Below are 25383 nucleotides of genomic sequence, written 5' to 3'. Positions count from 1 at the left end.
TGAAGTATGAAAGCCCGAGCAGCAACTGTTCAAAAAAAATTGCCAAGGTTAAAGTTTTCCAAAATTAAATCAAACTCCAAGGTCAGGGTAAATGGGCTATACTTGTTGGTATCTAAAGGGAGAGCTTGTCACAAGGATTACACATGTGAAGAAAGAAAGCCCTTGCATCAACTGTTGGAAAGTTATGACCAAGGTTAAAGTTTGCCTAAAGTAGGTCAAATCAGACTCCAAGGTCAAAGTCAAAGCCTTAAAGTTGGTATCCAACGAAAGGTCTTGTCACAAGAATTACACATGAAAAGGATGAAAGCCCTAGCACCAACCTTTCAAAAGTTATGGCCAATGTTAAAGTTTTCCGAAAGCAGATCAAACTACTATGTCAGAGTTAAAAGATCAAAGTTGTTTGTATCCAAATGAAGGTCTTGCCATAGGTAATACACATGTGAAGATGAAAGCCTTATCATCAACTGTTCAAAAGTTATAGCCAATGTTAATTTTTTTCAAAAATAGGTCAAACTCCAAGGTCAAAGTTGTTGGTATCCAAAGAAAGGTCTTGCCACAAAGAATGCACATGTGAGAGTATGAAAGCCCGAGCAGCACCTGTTCAAAAAAATTGCCAAGGTTAAAGTTTTCCAAAATTAAATCAAACTCCAAGGTCAGGGTAAATGGGCTATACTTGTTGGTATCTAAAGGGAGGGCTTGTCACAAGGATTACACATGTGAAGAAAGAAAGCCCTTGCATCAACTGTTGGAAAGTTATGGCCAAGGTTAAAGTTTGCCTAAAGTAGGTCAAACTCCAAGGTCAAGGTCAAAGCGTTAAAGTTGGTATCCAACGAAAGTTCTTGTCACAAGAATTACACATGTAAAGGATGAAAGCCCTAGCACCAACCTTTCAAAAGTTATGGCCAATGTTAAAGTTTTTCGAAAGCAGATCAAACTCCTATGTCAAAGTCAAAAGATCAAAGTTGTTAGTATCCAAATGAAGGTCTTGCCATAGGTAATACACATGTGAAGATGAAAGCCTTATCATCAACTGTTCAAAAGTTATAGCCAATGTTAATTTTTTTCAAAAATAGGTCAAACTCCAAGGTCAAAGTTGTTGGTATCCAAAGAAAGGTCTTGTCACAAAGATTGCACATGTGAGAGTATGAAAGCCCTAGCATCAACTGTTCAAAAGTAGGTCAAACTCCAAGGTCAGGGTCAAAGGGTCAAAGTTGTTGGTATCCAAAGGAAGGTCTTGTTACATGTACAAGGATTACACATGTGAAGAATGAAAGCCCTAGCTTCAACTGTAAAAAAAACGTATATCCAAGGTTAAAGTTCGAAAAAAAAAATGTAAAACTGGATCAAACTCCAAGGTAAAGGTCAAAAGGTCAAAGATGATGGTACCCAAAGAAAGGTCTTTTCATAAGAAATACACATGATTGTGAAATATGAAAGCCAAATATCCAACCAATCAAAAGGTTATGAGCAATGTTAAATGTTAAAGTTTTTGCGGACAAACAGATAAACAGACGGACAGACGGAAGGACAGGGCAAAAACTATATAACCCGAATCTTCGAAACGGAGACATAAAAAGTACACAAGATTGTAAAAAAAATTAATATGAAATAATATGCGTTTTCGTAATGTTAGTAATACACGGTAATATGTTCATTTCAATGACACCAGTCCTTGATAGTAGCGTTACACGGAGAACATAATTTGAGACTTTCAAATTTAGTAATATAAAACAGGAAATAATTAAAACAATGTCAAAATAGCCATTACCATTTTAAGAAGACATTTAAATATCTGCGTTTTGCCCCTTCTTTGTCCTAAAACTCGGAAGCAGAGGAGAAGAATCCCAAAGAATTAATGCATATTCACAAGATAATCAATTTGAGTCCCGAGTGAAAAATTATCGAATGGGATGTAAAACAATTTACAATCAATAAACACTCATGTCAACAGTTAAATGCTTGAAGCCCTGGGGTAAAGATTCTCTTAGCCTCATTTGGGAGGGGGGGATCATGGAATTTGGCATTTTTGTTCCCCTTAACCAATATTCCATATGCCAAAATTTGTTGAACTTTGTGCAGGGGTTGCAGAGAAGAAACTGAAATTTTCAAAATATAAACGCACGACGCACATCTCTGGATACATGACACACGATTCGTGACGTTAGACAAAGATAGAGAGCAGAAGTTTACCTGAGTATCTCAGGTGACCTAAAACAAATCATAACAAAAACAACACATGACTTACTTTTGACAACATATAGGGCAGGAGTTCTATAAAACTGAGAATACAAATATATGTTAAGCAACTGTTGAGGGTAAAAAAAATTACTTAGACTTAAAGTCTCTAAAATAAAACAGAATACACAGTTCCATTTTAAACGTAATAAAGACACGTCTTTCTACATGTAATATAATTGTACTATTGGTTACACAAAAAATTACAAGTTATGGAAGATCCAATTGTTTCAAGTGTTTGCATAAACACTGTCTGTATTCAGAAAGTCGGAAACTGCTTTAAAACAAAAGTTGTATTCTTCCTAAAAAGAAAAAGAAAACAAATTTCAGTCTTTGTATTTAAGGTATTTCCACCTGCACAATTTTAATGGTTCAAAGTAGAAAAACTGTAATTATTTTCACTGAGTATAGTTTAAATTACCCAATAATTGCAAAAAAATGTATAGGTTGCAATACTTATTTTAAGATACATGTAGGAGACATAAATAAACAGAAGTATATGTCAACATAAAGAAATCGTACATTTTTAGTAAACAGTATTATAAAAATTATGTAAAAACTCGTTCAAAAAATTTTGATAAACAGAGTGCTTTTTAACAAAATAATTTTGCAAATGAACAATGACAAGGTTAGTGTATTTATGAGTTCTATTTTTATTTTAAAAGCGGCTTTCTATGATGTGAAAGAGCTATTGATTTTAGTAAAATTTTGTTATTTCAAATTTTCCAAAAATTTTTAAGTATCCACATCTGATTTACACCACTTCTCGAATATACTATTGTACAGTACTCCTGAAGTTTCTCTTTCATTACAGTAAGTATTTAATGAGGGGTGAAGAAAGAGGCTTGGTAGAACATTTACTGGAACCTGTTATGTACCTTTGTTCGTAAGGATGTTTATGAAGTTTAGGAATCCAGTGAACGCATGGTAATTCAAATTCATTTTGATTGTTGGGAAAATACCTATAACGGACATCTGATTTTGAAGAATGGTCTCCTTAGAAAAGGAAGTTTTGGGTGTAAGTTGGATTTCCACCCGTAGAATTAAATCCTAGTTCCTCTAAAATACTATTCAAATAATGAGCCTTACAAACAAAGACCATTTTGTTACCAGCTTTGTCAGATGGGACCAGTACATACTGATCGTGTAATCTATCTAATTCCTTTTTCAATTCGACAGAAGGATAAATAGTTTTCATACAGCCCCTCAATCGCATAATGCGAGATTTCAACATCCATCTGATGCTCCTTTCCCATGCTGACAGAGTGTCAAGGTCTTCGTTTTCGTGTTTGGCCCATTGCCTGGAGTAATCTTCCACAGAATTCATAATATTTATAAAATTATGACTCTAGTTGAAAGAATGAATTTCCCTAAATTTTGGTCCTTTTAAAATAAGGGATTTAAGGTCCTCATTATGAACTATGTTTACATCACCAGTAATGACGTGTCCAGCAGGACTATATTTGTTAGGTGACATGAACATATAGGAGAATTATGTATCAGATATTAGAATACAAGGTGTGGACTTCAACTTGAAATACACAAGTATGGTGGAATAGAAGACAGGACCCTTTTGTGATTAAGAATATCACTAATATTAACAGCGTCGATTCCTTTGTTTGCAAATTGAAGTTTAAGGAACAAACAGGTTGATTGAGCAGTATTGACAAGTGGTATAAATATAAACATAATAAAGTATATTTCTTTACTATATCATCCTGACCGAGACTTAAAGAGCCAATGTTTCCTCAAAATATTTTTGAAATCCATGTTTATAATGTTTTCAAACGCACAGTCGATATAACGTCGATATCAATCAACTATGACGTCACAGACTATGCCACAGCGTGACAAAAAAATAGAGGCAAAGAAAAAAAATTAAAGAAAATGTAGTAAACAGAAAATTAAATATTTCTTAGTTAAATATGGAATTTATTTCATTTTTTGAGACAAGATTTTTTTTTAAATTCTTTCTCGTGCTTTTAACGCATGAAAACATTAACAAAAAATGTCACATTCGTGAAATATTAATTTCATATATAGTTAATCAAAAAAAAAAAAAAAAAAAAAAAAAAAAATACGTATCATATAATTTTATTTTTAACTACGTCTAAAAACACAGCTCAAAATGAATTTGAAGGAAGTATGACCTTGTCAGCAAATACAATTTATCATTGAGTCAAATGCTGACTGACGTTTTTCACACTAATTGTTAGGCCATTATTTACACACTGAATTGTCGACGGATTTTCCCGTTATTTCCCGATCATGACAAGGAGCACACGGCAGGTGTGACCGGTCGGCAGGGGATCCTCACTCCTCCATGGCACCTGATCCCACCTCTGATGTTTGGAGGTCCGTGTTTGCTCTGCTCCTATTTTGTATTGATTAATGGACTTTTGAGCTTGTATACTGTTCGTTATCTCCATATATTTCATTATACAATAATTGCTATTTTTGAGGTCAATACGATGATTTAGCCAGCTGAGGAGTACAACATTCACCGAGCCAGAAGGGTAAGGTGAATATTGTACTTCGAAGGTTGCTAAATCATCGTATTGGCTAAAAAAAAAAAACAACAACAATAAATGTTTAATTAAATGATTCAATGATTATATGATACTACCAAATTCATTAGGTAGTTCATGCCATCTTACATTGTACTTGTTTACATTTGCTGAAGTCCTATCCAAATATAAAGAAAGCAGCAAGGTTAAATGAAAAATACCAGTCGTATTAATTTTAATCTTTCTTAAATCTACTCTAGGTGCTATAAAGATAGAAATAACGCAAATGTCAGGCTCTTTTAAAGGGTCAATTTTGAAAGAGGGGATCATTAGCAAAACTGACAGCTGAAAACAAAAATAAATCTTTAATTAGCCCCCATGAAAAGCTTTCCTAAACTATTTGTATCAATTCGGTACTTCCCGATCTATTTTTAGACCAATGCAGAGAAAATAAATCCTTATATTAACCTGGAGGGTCACTTGCAGGTGAATATAACGTAGTATTTTTTTTCTACATTGTTAAATCTCAGCCAATCAGAGAGATAGGAAACAATCAATCATATAATAAACTTATTAGTATTTTTATATATCAGCAATAAAATACAATTGTCATTATTTCTTTATTTTTTTAAGTGATATTTTTAACAGTTTGAAACAATATCATTACTGCGATAAACTCTGGTTTTTCCTTCACTTTACGAAGACTGTGGGGGAAAAAAACTAGCCCATTAACAATCCTGGCAGTGACTTTAAATGCCAAAATTTCTCAAATTATATAGCCTTCGGAGACTAGATCCTCTAACAAACGATTGAATATTGGAAGGGCACTTATTGTGCTTCTTTATAAGATGACGTTTTTATATTCCTATAAAGCAGATTTTATTTTTTTTTTTTTAAAGTTTACAACAGAAGAAAACACTTGTTGTGGCATTCAATTCGACATTTGTTTGTATCCTTGACGTATTATTAATTTGATTTAACAATAATTACTTCCCTTCATATATCGACTTCGTATATCACAGTGGACTTGAAATAAAAGACACGAAATAGTGGCCTTGTTAGTAAATATATCTATCATTGGGTCGTCTTTTGGCTGAAGTGCTTCAGTGCCAGTTTTTGGCCTGTGTTGTTTTAAAATTGAATTTGACTGCGAGATCTGTCGACCTGATCAGTACATAGAGCTAACCTAGTGTGTGACCGGTCAACAAGGGATGCTTACTCCTCCTAGGCACCTGATTTCACCAAAGAAATTTCCAGGGGTCCATGTTTCATGTCATATTTACAAATTTGTATTTTTTAGATCGATTATTGTGTTGTTTTCACCATTTTGATTATTAAAACCCGTTTACAAATTTCAGTCTCACAACCGTCTACCTATGACGATTGAATTGCTCTTTATCACAGCACAACCTACAACACTGCATTACCAAAATGCATAAGGAAAATCAAAAGAAAATGTTATAAGCAGGAACGCAATGTTTTTAGTTGAACGTTTAATTTCAAAATATTAAATAATATCTATTAATCTTTATTATATTTAAATAGGTTAAATGATTAACAATTATATTTCATGCAGTCCAATAAAAAAAACAAAACAAAACAAAACAAAAAACAAAACAAAAAAACAAAACAAAATAAAAAAACAAAACCAAAAACACATGATTTTAAATTTTGTTCACTAAATTAGCATGGAGAAAACATAAAGCTATATACAGAATGTACTAAAATTAAATCCTAAAAGCAAAATGAAGAATATATTAAAAGTAAATTCAACTCCCATGCATTTCGCCTCATGCAGTTTTATTTATGGTTGAGTCATCCACTACGGCTACAAAATGCATGTATGCAGATAAGGATTTTGTGTTAAATGTAAGTTAAATCTGTAAAATAAAAATGGACATATACCTTAGTGGATATCATCTCGGGTCTTCTACACTGTAGCTGCTGAACTATAGTAAATATGTCCACCTCATCGTCCTGTTGTAGCTGTTCTATGGCGTTATGCACAGCAATAAATACTCCACAGCAGGTTGCACCGTCCCTTTCGTAAAAAGAAAAAATGTTAAATATTGACCTTGATAATGTCATTAAGGTTTTCCATGAAAACAGCGGTACACTTCTCTCAATCCATATGAGTTTATATTATGAAAATTATAAAATTCATATTATTGATTGATTGATTGTATGTTGATTTACGTCCCATTCGAGAATTGTTCACTCATATAGAGACGTAACCATATACCGGTGAAAGGCTTCAAATGTTGACCATTACTCGGCACTCAGGGCCATTGAGCAGTGAGGGATCTTTATCGTGCCAACGCTTACCGTGACACAGGGCCTCGGTTTTTAAGGTCTCATCCGAAGGACCAGCAACTTCAAAGTGCCGAGCGCATGGCGAAGGAACAGTTGTTAACAATTTTTTTATCGACTTGGGTCAGTCGCAGCCGAGATTCGAACTAACTACCTCCCGATCACGGAGCGAGCGCTCTACCGACTGAGCTACCGTGATCAGTCAAAATTCATATGTCATTATTTAAATACGTTGATTTATATATATATAGATAGATAGATAGATAGATAGATAGATAGATAGATAGATAGATAGATAGATATATCATTTTTTTTAGAGTTGTGGATAATTCCAATTGTATATGCAGAATGGTCTACTTTCTCTAACTTATTGAATGCATTATAGTCGTGTCAGGGACATTACTTTCAAGAGCGTTCCACATAGGTGTATATGTGCCTTTTGTCATTTTTTGATGTATCACTACATAAAAATAATTAAATACTGCGTGTAATAGTTTTACTATGAATCAAAAAAGGTAATTTTCCGCAATTCTCAAATATTTTTAAATATTACTTCGCTATTAACGTTTCATGTTTTTGTTCGACCTGTGTAAAGCGCAATCTTAGAACAAAAATCAAACGACAATCTATTTAAAATTGTTTAAATTATTTGCATTAATTGATTTCTTAACCCCTAAAAATCATTGATTTATGAAGGGTGTCTCATTTATGTTTCTGATAGATAAATGGGTAAAATTAGTATTCTCTTTGCTTTTGGCAATATACAGTTTTATGAAAATGAAAATCGAAATAAGAAAAAAGAATATCTTTTACACAAACAAGCAAAATGCATGCATGTAAGTTCACAGTAAGTACTTTGATATGACGGTGATATGTCCGTTCGGATGAGACTTGCGATCAAGGGTAAACTGTTTTATGAGGTTTATCAAAGTAGAAGCTTCCGTTGGAAGTATGTCATTGGAACTCCAATCCAAGCATTCAAATATTTGTACTCTTTGGATTCCCTTGTTTTTCTGTAGAAATACAAGAGCAAGGTTTACAAAATGGATTCTTGTAGAAAATAAAGAATACCTTGTATTAAATAAATTCAGACAAACTCAATGCTTAATCATGAAATCTATTTTTAAAGGTACTTATTTTGCATGCAAATGAAGCATATTGGAAATTTTCAATAAAACATCCAAACATCATATCAGGAAAAATATTAACTTACCTCCTTTTTGGTAATTTTTATACTTGTCTTTCTTATCTCCTTGGACAGCATTGTTTGTGTATCTCTAGAGATTGTATAAGGACACAGCTCAATATTTATATCTTTAACCCAATTTTGTAGCTGGAACAAAAACCATCAATATTAAGATATTATAAGCTACAAAGGAAAGAAAAAAAGTGTTGGAATTTGATTGAATTGGTATGCATATGATTCAAAGATTGTTTTATCTGTACCTCTTTAATTTCTGATAAAGGATTCAGCGAAATTAGGAATGCTGACTCATGATCAATTAGAAGGCGAACAAGATCTATGGCCGCACAAGACACTGGGAAGTGCGCAGATATAAATTCTTCGGCTTTGATGAATGACTATATGTAAAGAAACGTCAGAGGACAGTAAGTGGTTTCATATAGAATATGGCCAAATTTTACAGCAAATATTTAGTTCGTTATCATAGATGTTTTGGACTATAGATACTCTTAAGGTTTTAATGACATATAAAGTCACTGTTAACCCCAGGTTTTATACATACAGACAAGTTCACAGCATTGTAGTAGGATTCTCGGCCACGAACATAGGATTTCAAGTAGATTAAATATTTCTCAGCTGCAATTCAAAAATATAACAAAATAACAAAATATAATAGATTAAAGGAAGAAGTAAGTTAGTATTCCATACGCCAATCAAATCCAGAATTGTATTCAAGACTACCTGGTAAAACTGATTTAGTAAAGTTCAGTTTTGAAAACCTCTTTCCACTTTTAAAATCTTCGGCATCATATCTTGGTTTTAAAGTTATCAGTTCCTGTAAACAGTTATATAATTGTATATGATTTATGTACACAAAATTTTTAAGAGTCAGTATTTTTTTACGTTTGAAAAAGACAGCTTATATTTTTTTTTTGTTAAATATTACAACTCGAGTTGAATTTTTGACACTTCAGGAAACCTAGATCACCTACGACATTTGAATTTTCTACGAAAACAATAGATTCCTACATTAAATTCGTTTGTTAGTTGTTTCTGGGTATCCCTTTTACTCGCTTCTCTATAAAGCCCCAGCAATTCATCTCTTTTCCTATAATGAGCTTCTCCTCTGAAGAATTCGTGTAATGCGTGATACAGAAACATATATTGGTCCTGAAAGTCAATACATTTATACTTACTGATATATTATTATAATTTATTGTATTCTCAGTCAATGGACATTGTCTCACAAATTCAAAAATATTGCCGTGTGGAAGCTTTGTTGCATTGATAGAAAATGTACATTTATAAGGTCTTAACTAACATACCACATTCTGTATCATTGTCATTCTGTCTTTACGCATGGCCTTGACATACTCTATGACATTGACCTTGCCTTTCTCTTTGCCATACCTGGTCAGAACGTCAAGGGCAATAAATGTTCCTGTTCTTCCAACTCCAGCACTGAAAAGGTTGTGAAGAAAAAAAAATTGCCTTTGAAGATTTGTGAAATTTATACCCAATCAAGGAAAGGACTTTCAACGGATCGACAGCGGACTTTTACTCCTTCATATCACCTATTCCCACCTCTGAAGTATTCAGGGATCTATGATGCTCTGTTTCCATTTGTATTGTTTATTTGGAATTTTTCTATGATTATTGTTCATTATTTTCATATTTTATGTGCTGCATTCCATTTTACATAATTATGTAATATTTGTCAGTTACATACAAATCCAATTTAGTTGAAAATTTCCGATACAGATATTTACAACAAACACGGAAATGTCAAGTAGGTGAAACTACCTTAATAAGAAAAAAATCTTTTCATATTTGCTATTTGTCTATAGTATATTCCTTTATTCAATTTCAGCATAGGAATTCGTAAGAAAACAAAGTAACATCAAATTCCTCTCACTTTTCTCTCATGAATATGCATAGCATTGAATCACACATCAAATATATATTTAATCCATAAAAGTGGGGATTTTTTTTAACAAAATAAACATTTTGTGGCTAAGCAACATTGCACGTTGTCGTGGTTAACTTAGTGGTTTCATTTGTGATTCGTGTTACATTTGTTACATTCAAAGATTGAACTTCTCTATAACTATCCGTTGTAAACTAGAGCCGAGCTCGTTGCAAAGGTAGGACTTCCGTTGGAGCTGCGGACAGGAAGAAGTGACCATGAGTCAAGGTCATGCCACACTCTAAGGTTATAAACAATCTTGTAAGGGGTATCAGTTTACAATTTATCGCTAGTAAAAAGACAGTAAAAATGTACGTGACCTGCTTTTTTATCCAATGACCTTGCGTCAGACAATGACATAGTCTGGTTATGAGCAAACCCCATCTGTTTGTACCGTCTTGACAAGTTCACATAATGATATGTTCTTTTAGTCCATACAATCATGCAAAACATCTTATCTTTAGTGACCTTGAACATGAGTCAAGGTCATGTCACACTCGCATGTTGCATGGTACAAGCAATGATTCATCAGTAAAAAGACTGTAATGAATTTACAGTTTCAATGTCAGTGACCTTGAACTTGTCCAAATGACCTTGCATCAAGGTCATAAGGAATCAAAACCTGTGGGTTTTTGACTGGATACGTTCAGTCATGTTCTTTCAGACTATACCTTGAGTCAAAATAATTTATAAGGTTCAACACAATTATTCATTGTGAATGTTTTATGTCCATTTTGGATATTAAACAAGATGTGTTTGTGAAACACTGATGCCCCTGTATGGCAGCTTATGGCAATGGCTTATGTTTCTCAAATACAAATCAAACTCAAAGGTCAACGTCAAGAGATAAAAAAATGATGTTACCTAAAGAAAGATCTTGTCTCAGGGAACATAACTGTGAAATATAGAAAAGTTATAGCAAAGGTTAAAGTTTTTGAAACGCAAGTTAAAAGTTAAGATCAAGGACAAATTAATAATGCCCAAGGAAAGGTCTTGTCACAAGAAATAGACATTGAAATATGAAAGCCCTAGCACCAATTAATCAAATGTTATGGAAAAGGACAACGTTTTTTTCAAAAATAAGTCAAACTTCAAGGTCAAGGACAAATGTAAAAACAGTTGGTACTCAAAAGAAGGTCTTGTCAAAGGAAGTATACATGTAAAAATATAACAACCCTAGCACCAATCATTCAAAAGATGTGGTTTTAAAAGTAGGTCAAACTGTAAAGTCAAAGATACAAAGTACTGAATATGTGAAATATGAAAGCCCTAACAACAACCATTCAAAATAATGACAAGGTTAAAATTTCAGAAAGTAGGTCAAACTCCAAGGTCAAGGTCAAAGGTAAAAATTGTTGATATCCGATGATAGGCGATATCACAAGGATGTCACAAGAAAAACACTAGTGAAATGTGAAAACGTTAGTCCTAACCGTTCAAAAGTTATGCATAAGCTTAGATTTTTTTTAAAAGGGGTCAAACTCCAAGGTCTAGGGCACAAGGTCAAAAATGATTTTTCTCAAGGAAAGGCCTTGTCACAGAGAATTTCAGATGGAAGTATAAAAGCCCTAACACCAACTGTTGAAAAGTTATGGCCAATGTTCTAGTTTGGTAAAAATTTTGCAAAGTCCGTGAATCTGAAAGGCCAAGAAGTCAAATATATTGTTACTCGAAGAAACGTCTTCTCACAAGGAATACACTTGTGAAATTTTATAAGAAAGCCATGACAGTTCCAACCAATCAAAAGCTATGGGCAAAATTAAAGTTTTTGCAGACAAAATGAAAATAAGACAGTCAGATGGATGGACAGGGTAAAAACTTTATGCCCCCCCCCCCGAATCTTTGACTACGAGGGGATTAATATCTCGATGTCTTTAGGTTTCTGTACTTGTCTGATGCCCTCTCAGTTAACAGAAGTAAAGTTTTATTACATGTACGATACGCATTCACATCATATTCAATAACGCATATCATATTATAAATAAAGAAATATATTCAGTTTCCGTGTTTAATTGCTTATGTTAATTTTATCTCAAAATCTGGAGGGAAAAAAATCTTAGTTAAATTTTTGACTACTAGTGAAACGACATTGAAGTGTAATTTTGAATCATAGCTGTAATTTTTTTTAATCTGGTTCAAAATATTGCTGCCAAATATTGAGAACCCCCCCCCCCCCCCCCGACAAGGGAAAAATTGTTCTCGTGTCCCCTGTGCCATGACCTTTAATCACTGTAGAATCGATATCGTTGATCATCTGTAGCACATTAAACACTACATATTTTGTTTGGAAAAAAAGTGGAGGGGGGGGGGGTATAGTTCTGGACGTTCGAAATAAGCTATATGTAATAGGCACCTAAGCTGTTACTGAACACAATACGACACAAAGGTCGCTTATGAAGGTCATAATAAGCCACAATACCAAGTGTTTGCTCGAGGCCTTCTCTTGGCGTTAAGAGTTAATGTAATCTGCATTATCATGAAAACCCTTTTAATATATGCCTGAATGTCTAAAAGTCATCTGATAATTTTGATTTCTTTTTCTACAACACAGAAATGCGGATATAATGGGTAAATCTGGTTAGAATCAACCGCAGAATAAACCACACGCGATGAATCTCTGAAATTAAACATTCGATCACACATGATTGAGAAATAAATTGTTTATAAAATTTTGCATTTTAATGATTAAGATTTATTAAATCAGGGACTTTTATACAATGTAAGTCCCGGATAAAATGCTTCTGATTTGAATTAAATCAAAGATAAAATATTAGATCATTTGAAAGACCCAATGTAATTAAAAAAACAATTTTCCTTAAGACATAGAATATGTACAACGGCATTATGGTTGTTTTATGTACGCGGCTACTGATAGCTGTTTCACACGCTATGGTTCATCGGCCACATGTGATCGAGGGAAGGGTTGTAAACAAACACAAAACCGGGGGTTATGTAAAATGTGTGCAGTTAAAGACTGAATCATTTTTATTCTACTTTATATATTGTTTGTTTCATCAAAACGGAGAAAAGATAAACGCCGATGTTTGTTTGTTTTTTCCCGATCGCAGGTCACTGGTTTACACGACGTATATCTATCGTCAATGCGCGATCGATGGATTTTCTTTAAAAGGCTTATTCTTGAAAGACCGACAATGACGATAAGTAAAGATTGCATAATTCGTAAAACTAAATCATTGTAAAGGGAAATTAAAAATAAAGAGATATCCTCTGAAGTTACCTGCAGTGAACAATTATCGGATGTTGGGAAAACTCGATCTTATGTCTAAAGTGTCTGTGGAAGACAATCAAATTTAGAGGATTTGGAGTCCCGTGATCTGGCCATCGGATGAAGTGATACTGTACGACTGTCCTTGACCCAGTAACCTTATTATAGAAATCAATTGACAATCAACACCCCACTCATGTTTTGATTTTTTTTTTTTTTTTTTTTTTGTTGTTAATTTCAAGAAAATTTGGAAATACAAACTGTGTATTTTAAATACCCTCTTTTTGCGGACTGTCATTCTTCTTTCGACAAAATAAGCATATACTTTCTCTTCTACCAAGGTAATAGAAAATGGATTGATGTCCAGTTCCTTTCCTTCATCTGGCCAATATTGATGACATTTAACCTTCAAAATAATAAATCATTATTAAAATTATGATTTTTTTCTGCAATAGCAATGGATTTTTTTTTTCATTTTACATCAAATACTATATTTATAACTAAAAATTGCTACATAATGTGCCATTATGACAATAATGTTGAATGAAAACATAATTAGAACAACTATAAAAGAAAAATAAACGGATCACAGCGCATACTTGAATAATCTTGACAACGATGGTTTTTTTTTTCTTTTTTTTTCTAGATTTTGCGATCTTTCCTCATGCACAATTTCATCTCCTACTCTATCCTCACATTTTCCCCCTCAATTTTATGTATGATAAGAGGGTTGAATATCGACATGACTAGAAGTTGTTCTGTTGTTCTTAAAACCTTAGATTTTCGCTAACCGTGTATATTCCCGTGTACAATAATGACCCTCTATCATATCCATAAAGCTTACACCACTGCTGCGACAATGATTTTAACAAACCTAAATAAACAATGCATGCAGGATATTCTGGAAATAATACAACTGTTAACCGTTTCTCCTTTTTTTTTTTTTTTTAAAAAAAAAATAAGATTTGAAGGTTATCCTCTACATTGACAACTTTAATTACTCTGATAAACCTTGATCCGCTAGCGCATCTCAATTCTAGCATAAGGATGACGCTTAATCAGTGTTTAAATTAACAAATTGCTATCAAGTACACTATCAAAAATAAAATTGGATCCAGATGGACAAAAGGATTAATAAATATCGATGTAACCAAATTATTTTGGCTCTCTGAGGAATTTATGAACAATTATAAGGAAGATATATATCTGTGCACAGGAAATTCGTACAAAATTCAACAAAAAAAAAAAATTCTTTCGATGTTATTTAAAAAGTTTGTGTTTCTTAAAATATCATTTTGTAAATATTATGATACAACTCATGCGTTATTATAAATAAATGAATGGCTTACAATAAAGAATACATAAAAAATGAAAGAAAAAAAAACTTCCCAGACAACTTATCTCCAGAATTTCATCATGGACTCCATATGATTTTAAAACCAGTATAATAAGAGCAATACAATTAAATTGAGGCTATTGATAATTTAGAGTTCTCATCATTTAGTTTTAAGTAATAATAAAAGTAATCATAACGAGAATTTCGAACAGTGGAAGAGGATTTCTGGAACGAAATATTCAGCAAGCCTTATTGCTCAAAGTCTACTAGTAGTTATTTATTTTGTATAGCAGAACTTTCATTATTATCAGTATTTTTCTTTATCAAAAGAGATTTATTACTTTTTTTTTGGCAAAGTACAGATTTTTTAGTATCATTGAAAATACATGTAGGTGCACCTTTTCTTTTCAACAGACGTGAATTCTCATTACCAAAAATAAGTTTCTGTTAACCTTATAGAAATAAGAAAAAAAAGATCCGAGTGTTAAACGTTACAAACAAGCAGACAGTAGGTAGTTACACATTTTTGGATTTTCAATTCTTAAATAGAATGTAATATTTTATCAATAAAGTTAAATCGATCAAACCCTTGGTCCTTCAATAAGGTTGGTCAACATGACGATGTAATCTACATGTTCCTGCCATATCATCCTCCAGTGGTCTACTAGAGTGTTTTGTAGTGGTCCTAAAAATGACATTTTGGTCATCCTTAGTTTGTAAAAGATGTTATTTGATAGATTTTTTTTGTGAAATATTTAATATCAACAAATGTTACAAAACAAGATGTATTGTTTTGTCCAAAAGACTACAATTCTGAAATACCTTGACATGCAATGAATTCCTTCTTTCCTTCCATATTCTAAAAGATAGAAATACAATATTTTACCATGAGGTAAATATTTAAGAAAAGATAATTGGAAAAAAATGTTGTTCATTACCTCAATGTAGTTTGCATTGATGTAATCGGACCTAAAACCCTTATTTGTCTCTAGAATTACACGGGAATGGTCATCTAAATTAAATAATATTAATATTACATCAATAAAATATACATGAGTATATACTAAGGTTAAATATTAAGTTAATCATAAGTTGGTGATATAAACGTTTAATGAATTTAATATCCACTTTTAAAGGATGCAATTTTGGCGTGAAACATGAAATGTATAATCTTTTGATTAAGAATAAAACTGAATATTAGACATTTTTTATTTTTCAAGATTTTATTTAAATTCTGGTAACAATTGGGCCTTTCAAGTACTCTAAATTGCATTAAGGTCTTACTATTAATTATATGCATAATATGAAATAAATAATGGTAAACTTACACGGAAACGTGCTTTTGAATCTATTTTTAAGCAAATTGTCTTCTGCTTTACCGGTTACACAGTCAAATCTTTCTCCACAAGGAAGCGACTGAAGTTCGAAAAATATTGTGAACCAGAAATATAATAAGTCATGATATTAAAATCAAACACAAACTTACAGAATCGATTAAGAAAGGATTGATTTATATAACCAATGTCTTAATTTTTTTTTCTGTAAGCGAATTCAGAATACTTGTTTTTTTATGTGGCAAAAGGAATAAAGATAAATAACGTAACTATAAAACTGACAAGTCATCTAGGACCGAAAGACAATTATGTATTTAAAGGTGGAGTTAAAGGATTGAGAATGTGAAATCTTATCTAATATAAAGTAGAGATTTTGAATGTAGAAATACGAATGTGAAACAATAACAATACGCAGTTACTTGTAATCTATAAACAATTAAGAGTTTCCTTTGACATAACGCATTAATAACGAAAATCAAGTAATAACTTGCATCTATTTCTTTGTATTTTTATTTACCATTTCTTGGAATTATTATTCAAATACAATATGTTTTTCAACAAAACATGAAGAATGTTTTCTCAAAACCTGTGCATGGTTACCGGCAGTTTGTAGATACCTCACTGTTGCTTTTAAAACATGCATTAATTGCATACACAGCTTTATCTCAATGTAAAAGATAAAGATTTAGCACTCTATATTAGGCAACAGGCATACAAAATTATCATAGGTGATTCTTTGCAGCTCTCATCATAACTCCTCTTTGCCAAGTCCCTGTCAACATTTATAAACCTCCATTGACACAAGGGTATCACAAAAATATCATGAGAAGATTTTTAGGGAAGGGGGTGGGGGGAGGGGGCTCTGATATATATAGAAGGATAAAATGAAATAAAAACAAAGAGTACAGAAATATAATTATCGGACTTCATCAAATTTTTCCTTAAACCCTAGCATAATTAAAAAAAAAATACACAAGATGAGGGTAAAAGTTAATATTTACTACTAAAAATTTAGTAAATTTGACGTCTAAAGGGGTATAATAACTTTTCAATGTTTCAATCCTAAATTAATAGGCAATTGCAGTACCTTGAAATCTCTTAAGAATCCTTCGTTTTTGTTGGCTTCATTCTGTGTTATTTCCTTCCATAAATCTGATACAACGATATCCCTAGTAACAGACACGTCATTATAATAAACGACATCCTCTATGTTTTCATTTTGCGGCTCTTCTTCTGGGTCTTCGATCGGCATTGAAACACTTCTTATGTTAGTGTACATCTTGTTGTCAGCTACATATATATTAAATGTGAAAAAAATCTAATTTTGAACTTCCAAGTATTTATCTCTTCCTTTTGACAGTTTGTGTGAAACAAAATGCTCAGTTTAACATTATTGTTTTGAGATGTGACTCTTCAAGTCATGATTGTTGAGGATACGAATAAAAACTAAAACCTAATAAAACTTCTTTTTGTATTAATGAATTATCATGACATATTTAAGGAATACATTTGTAGCAATCCTTTTTAGTCAACATCAAAACTTTTGCAAAGGAGAAATATATCCATAGAACTACAAATCAAAGTAAATTTAAAAAAAAAATCCCTTATTGTTAATGTATGTTTTAACTAAAGTATCGTGTCTGTGATCTAATCTAATTTTATTTTTAAATGGCAATTTTTTTTTTAAAAATACAGATTCGTAAAATTTCACCTGATTGAGAAATATTTAAGTAATCAACATTGTAAGACACTTGGGGTGTGGACATTTCTTGTCTCTTGAATCTAAAATGTAAGCATATTTATCATAAATCATACTTTTGTAGCAAGGGTGAAGAGATTTTTCTGTTTAAATAATAAACTGAACAATGTTTTGCCTTTCATGCACATTTCACATTGTACCCTATGTTTGAAACACATTCTTATTTTATTTATAAATTTTCGTTAAATCTTATGCTTCTATACGTATCTGATGAAAAAGGATGACAATAATCATTGCAATAATTACAGAAATGACAGTTCCTAGTCCAGCGCCAATTGCAGACACGGGGACATCTGACGGACTAGTTCGAGAGAGAGCTGACAGATAGAAATCAAATATACAGCTTTTATACTGCTTTAAAAAACCCATCAAACTTCTTTTCAAAATTCTTTTGAAGATATGCAAACTGAAACAGACGATACCACCGCTTTTGACTCAAAAAATAAAAAGAACTCATAAAAAGGTAAGATCATTCTCAGAACCAATTATTTTTCTATCAATTTAACCAGAAATTCGTGAACTTGATTGCTAAAGATCAATGTAAACATTTAAATGTTGGAGCTAGGCGAACTTTCATGACCGAATAACTTCCAGTTCTAGGTCACTACGTGTCACAACATAGTGATAAGGCAGACCGTGTGTTTAATATGTCTAATGGAATATTCGTCTAAAGTGTAATTATAAGTAATAAATAACAAGGTTAAAAAGTTCACTGGGATATGCACTTGGTTGGTACATGATTAAATGTACTGAGTTCATTTCCAAAAGAATTCTTTAACCTTTTTATTTATTTCTTCATTATCATAGAATCATATGGAGCCTTTACAATGGGGTATTACACTCAGGTGACGGTAAAGGCCCTCAGACCTCTTGTTTCTAAGGTTCGTTGTTTTGCCCTATTCAAAAAACGTGTTGTTTACTGCATTTATGAGACAAACTCAAATATTATTTTTACCTTTTAAGAATTTTCCTTTCAGCACATGTATGTTCAATGGTTGTGAGCACTCATAAAACATAAGGAAACATGCTGTTTCGGACTATATTTACAAATGTTCTTCCCTGAAAATATATCTCCATCATAGTATTAGTATGTAGCTTTGTAAGCCTATTTCAAAATGAGACCAATAGATCTTAATTGGGTTGGGGGCTGTCAAATTCCAAAAGGATCGGGGACAGATTTATTGTTTTCTTCGATGAAAAAAAAAACACTGGGGGGGGGGGTAACAGGAATCGTAACCAAAAAATGCATAAAAGTAAGAATGTAAAATAATTTGGTGTATTTTGCTGAGAGACAGAACAGGTGCAAACTCGTTTAAAGTCATCATTTCGTAAGTTCTATGGTCGACACCATGACCTTGTCCGCAAAAACAATTTATCATTGGGTCAAATGCTGACTGATGTTTTTCTTACCAATTGTTAAACCATTATTTACACACTGAACTGTCGACGAGTTTTCCCGTTATTTACCGATCATGACATGGAGCACGCGGCGGGTGTGACCGATCGGCAGGGAATGCACACTCCTCCATGGCACCTGATCCCTCTGATATTTTGGAGGTCGGTGTTTGCTCTGATCCTATTTTGTATTGTTTAATGGATTTTTGAGGTTGAATACTGTTCGTTATCTCCATATATTTCATCTAGAGAGAAAACTAATTAGAGATGCTGGCCACTAAGGTTTGACCTTTTTACCTGTACGTTCCAAGAAAATGATTTATTAAAATGCGTCGTTCAGTTGTTTGTCAAATGATATATTTGGTTATGGGGAGGGTGCAACCAATAGTATTAAAGTGACCAGAGGTCAGTTGTTAGTATATATTAGCTACAACAAATAAAATTTAAAGATTATGAAAAAGATCGAAAAAAAAGTTTTAAGTGCATGAGGAAATAAAAGAGTGTTGGAGGACAGAACAATAGTAATTAAAATAAAAAAAAAAATAAAGTAAATATTGCAAATTTTGAAGGAATTACAAATATAAAGATGTACGGATACAGGGGTATAAAATAGGCGGTCGGGACGGACATAGTTCAGTCGGAAACTGGATTGTGTCTGTCTCTGCTTGCATATTATACAGGTGAGATCATTTTTTAGACTTGCGCGTTTTTTGTAAAATTATTAAATTTTTACAGATGGCTTATTTTATTTACAAGTTAAAATATTTCTATTAGAAGTAGTAATGTTTACTATTATGTTTAGTATATTGTGTAAAGTTATTTGTTGTTATTCTAAATATTAGAAAAATAGATTGTTTAAATAAATAAAAGTCGGAAACCGGATTGTGGCTGTCTCTGCTTGCATTTTATACAAGTTGGGAAACAGAGCCACACCTTAACACCTGTGAGCCGCTCTGGTGAGAAAAGGTCCTCAGATCTTGAAGGAATTTGAAATTGTAATATCCTAGAGTCATTTCGTGTAAATAAAAAGTTGACTTGGGTCACTCCGACCAAGCTCAATGATTGTAAGAGTCATTCCACTTGGTGCGTCCTCTCACTGGCATAGCCAAAGACCCCGGGTTATACAAACAAAACGCATGATCGACCCAATGTCATTCGGGAATCTGTCATCCTCAAACTTCATTGGTTGATGTATAGAAGGGTTATTGTAGGCTGGAATCCAGAATGAGATTGTCCCGATTATGATACAAGACAAGGACAGAGTATTTATTTTCTTGCTAGGTGTTCTTATGGTTATCCACTATGTAAATAATCAATCCTAAGGTTGCTGCTCCGAATATCACTAAGTGACATGATGTTGCACTGAAAAATCTGTCTCTGCTTAATGACCTTTGTAGAATTCTAGGGACAAGTATTGGCGAATCAATGCAAGTGAAACATTCTTACTGACATCTAAAGCAAATCAATCGATTCATGAGGGCTTTTTACGAACAACACGTTAAGTCTTTAATGCATTCGGAATTTTTACTTGTATGTTCTACATGTACAAATTATTTACCGGGTCGAAAGGTATCTGCATCTCGACAGCAAAAACAGAGACCACCGCAGATGTCTGAATGGTAGCCGTCTATAACTTCATAAGAATTACACGGTTTTCTACACCAACCCCTGTTGTTGGCACAGGGTATATTATAGCATACATCATCGTAATCTAAAAAAAAATGTTCGTTTTTTGTTCAATAATTAAATTAACAGGAAGTGGCGTAGACATCCAAAGCGATGATAATTACATATTATTACCATGTTTGTAGTCATAAAGAACGGCTTTTCTACAAGTGTATATAAATGAACTTACCTTGTGCTTTTGTAATATGATATTGGCGCACTGCTTGAATTCCATAGTACAACACCAATGCAAAGAACAACCAAGGAACAACAGCTGTCCCTGCAACTGCCGCCAGAGATGGCAAACCTACTGCAACAACACTGCGTTTTTGTGGTTTCTCTTTTCCCTCTTCTGCTTGCAGACAAAGTGAAGGAACAAACATTGTCAACAAGACTGTATAAAGTATTGCGTAAAACTTGATTTTTTCCATTGATTTCTGAAAAAAAATTTTAAAAAAACTTCATTTGAATTCTAAATAGAATGTCATTTGTTAATCTTAATCTCTCTGTTTATTTTGTGCTATCCTAACAAACAGTACTTTCTCTCATTTTATGTTTGTTTATAAGGTATGTTAACGCACCTTTTTTGTCAACAGATAAAATAAGGTTAAGACCGTTTCCATGAGAAAAAAAGCACCTTTGAGCCACATTTGACAGATTGCCTTTAATCATAAAATGCGTTGTGGATTTCCATTTCAAAGATTGAGACTCATTAAAGCAGGCTTCATATCTTAATTACTCAGTGAATGTTCTTAATGGTTTTGTGCACTAATGAATATTTTAAAGGTTAAAACTAAAAAATTTTAGTAAAAAACAGCTGAAAAAAGCGTTTAAAACCTTCTTGAAATTTAGTATTAATGAGTCCTTTCATTTGAGTATATATATATATATATATATATATATATATATATATATATATATATATATATATATATATATATATATATATATATATATATATACCAATAAAACCTCTACGTGTACGTAAGTGTCAAAATAATTCAATACTTTGGATCATGTTCAATCAATTCTTTCAATGAGTACGTACGTACATGTACATTGATGTGATTAGGACCGAACGCGAAAATTGTAGCCCGCTATGATAGACATACTGTAGACAGGAAACAACGCTCTGTTTATTAGGAAAAAAACATCAGAAGTATGTAAATTTCTATTAGACCGAAAACAAACTTGCAAGTTGCTGAATTAATAAGGAAAGCAAGAACATTTAACTGATAAAATGTATCTCATAAAAGAAAAAAACACAGAATTGCATTTTTTTCTGAATGACATCATCAATTGAAGGGAGGCCATGTTCTTCCTTTGAGATTTGTTCACGTTTATGTCATGCTGATTGATTAAGTAATTCTTAGCTCACCTTGACTTTGACCTTTGGTGATCTTTTCTGATTAGAGTGTTGTCCGTAAACTTATCACAATTTCGATTTCTTTTCACGAACCACGGGCCCTATATTAATTAAAGGTATCACAAAGTATCCTTGAGTGATGAGAATTTTTTTTTTGAATAAAACGGCACGCCTCGGGGAGATAATAAATAATTGCTGAACACTTAATGACATCTTTTTAAAATTAATTAAGAACCACTGGGATTAACAAAGTGAATTGCTTAGAATCTTCCTATTATTTTAAACCTGTTAAAAGTTAGTTTAAATTATGACCCGCGGGGGTTAGGTTGTGTCTAATTGGAGATGCAAGTTATAAAAGGTGAACATAAATATTTTGCTATCTTAAAAAAATTCTTCTATGAATAACAGTGTCTGATCAATTAATATATATTATAATGCAAGAATTCAAAGACAGTGCAGACTATTTTCTTTGTTGAATAACGAAGTTTTGTTAAGTTTTTTACTTTAAAGTTTAGATATGAATATATACTGAAAAAAAAAGAAACGTAATAAACAGTAAGCTGCAAATATTTGAAGGCTTTATCTAATGATTTTCAAAATTGAATACAGTAAGGTAAAACTCGATTAAAAAAACATCAGAGATTTGATAAAAAATATTCAAATGATTATCTTTTAACTTTAGAAAGTAACGCATGACTGTTAACCCCCCCCCCCCCCCTGGCAATTCAATTACAGAGAGCAAGACTGCCATGCATAGCAATTGCAGCTTCATTTCTACGATGCAAGAGGTTCATTATTCTCGAGATCTGAGCGAAAGAAATATTCCTTGCCATATTTCAATGCCTGTTTTCTCAGATGATGAGGTCGAATTTTCTCTAGCATAGCGCAGTGTAGTAACCCTTGGACGGACTGCCATGCATGCTAATGATAAGTAAGAGCCTGTTAAGGCGTGATGTTGTGCATATATTTGCATCTGCAACTCTCCATCACCTTCACTTCGATATTTTCCCGGTAGAGCAATGGAAATGCGTACTTAAGTCATTTCAGGAAGCCTTGGCATCGCTTACGGAAAAGAAAGGAGAATTTATTTTTCGGAATATCGCGGCATTACTTTTGATGAACAGATACGAACCCTTAAAACCCCATATTATTTCCAAATGTTTTGAAAAACATGCAATTTTTTATTTCTGATAAGCGGACTCCAACTAAACTTCCGGTAATGGTATGAAAATCATTCAACCGTTAAATTACCCACATTTATAAAGTTTAAGATTTCCTTACTTTTTAGATACAAAATTATATCCAATATCTAATATTTTCCCCTAAAATAGGGTGTTGTGGGTTTTTTTTTTTTTTTTTTTTTTTTTTTTTTTTGCGTTTCAGTATATATAATCTTTTACAGAAATATAGAAGTACAGAAACAATTTCTGCAGATCTTCCTAAGAACAGCAACAGGCATGTTCGCGAAACTTTCCTAAGATTATTCTTAAGATATGAGTTAGGAAGAACGTTAGAAACATTCTAAGATCAACTTAGGATATATCATAAGATGTACCTCGACGGTATCTAAGGAACATCTAAGTTAAGACATCCTTGCATATAATGAACACGCTTGTTTCTTTACACTTATCTATACGTGTAAAATTTTGAAGACATAAAATGAAAAAATATCATTTATATGTACATGTGATTCCAGTATATTTTAATGAGAGCATCTGTTTCGCGATGTACTCGATCACAAATCAGTTCATAGATGGATAAGGAATAACAAGCATGGCTTTAGCATGGCTTCCACTTTATTGAACAAGTGGCAAGGGAGCAGTCATTGTAGCATGCATAATAATGATAGGGAGTAGTCATTATATATAGAATACTGTCACATCCCCCTTTCTTTAAAATGTTAATTTTACAAAGTTCTGCTAATACTGAAACTTTACTGTCCTTGAATGATTGTCCATTTGAGTGTTTGAAAACCATGATCAAATCACTATTAAACATGAAACAAAACAGTGTGTACATTCAACATGCATTATTACATCATAGAATGAGAAATAAGATTTAATAACAATCAAGACTGATTAGCAAATAAGCAAATACAAGGCTATTTGCCCTGTTAAGGAGACTAGGGATTATTATGCCCTCAACACAGTCTTCCTTTGCAAACTAAACTACAACAGTAAGTTTTAACTAAAGCATGTAATATTTACATGAAGTCTAACCTAAACTTAGAAATAGGTAGACGAGGAAGTATTATTACCTCTTTCACTATCTACCTTTGCCCTACACATCACGGTAACGCATTGGTTTAACAACTACAGGACCACTACGTGTTTTCTTTGGACTTGATGATACTGGTTGCTTGGGACGCTGAACGGGTAGGGAATCTTGTGTATTGCGTAATTCTGATGTTGGTGGAGCTGGTGTTGGTTCATTACACTGTGATTGTTCAGTCAGCAGTTCAGTCTCTGAATTTTCATGATCAGGGCGGAATGGTTTCCATTCCTTTTCATTTCTTGTAGGTCTAATACGAACAGTATCTCCTTCTGATAAGGGCTTCAGCTCCTTAGGTTTTCAATTATAGTAGTACGTCTGACGTTCCTTGCATTCATAGAGCTTTTCCCTGGTGCGGTCAGCATAACGTGGTCTGAGTAGATATTCAGCTACTGGTAATAGCGTTTTTGTGCGTCTACCGAAAATCCGTTGTGCAGGTGAGTAGCCTATTCCTTGAGTAGGCGTATTGCGTAGATTCAGGAGCGCCAAAAATAGATCTTTCCCGTCCATTGCACACATGAATAAGCCGTTTGGCAATCATTACAAAGTTCTCGGCCTTGCCATTAGATTGTGCATATCTAGTGGACGATGTAACATGCTCGAATCCATAACTTTTACTGAATTCTGCAAGCTCTCGACTTCCAAATGGTGGTCCGTTGTCCAATATTACTCTATCTGGGATTCCATGACGTGCGAACTGTGATTTCATTATGCAAATGATTGAATTTCCTGTTTTACATGAAGTCTTTCCACCTCAAAGTAATCTGAATAGTAGTCTGCGAGTATGAGGTAATCTTTGCTTTCACATTCAAACAGACCACATCCTATTG

General features: G+C 32.9%; 1 protein-coding gene across 1 annotated transcript in view; it reads right to left on the bottom strand.

Annotated features, from left to right (window-relative positions):
• LOC133189389 (receptor-type tyrosine-protein phosphatase kappa-like) overlaps positions 1-25383 on the bottom strand; it is a 326872-nt gene that overhangs the window by 62678 nt on the left and 238811 nt on the right. The window contains exon 14 of the mRNA XM_061324769.1: positions 6648-6783. Within this exon, the coding sequence (XP_061180753.1) occupies positions 6648-6783 (136 nt within the window). The remainder of the gene's footprint in view (positions 1-6647; positions 6784-25383) is intronic.

Source organism: Saccostrea echinata, unplaced genomic scaffold (genome assembly GCF_033153115.1).
Source record: "Saccostrea echinata isolate AGI-Se365-2 ecotype Australia unplaced genomic scaffold, CSIRO_AGI_Sech_v1 ptg000018l, whole genome shotgun sequence".
NCBI lineage: Eukaryota > Metazoa > Mollusca > Bivalvia > Ostreida > Ostreidae > Saccostrea > Saccostrea echinata.
The sequence above is the reverse complement of the archived record's forward strand: the minus strand, read 5'-3'. Positions and strand labels throughout refer to the sequence as shown.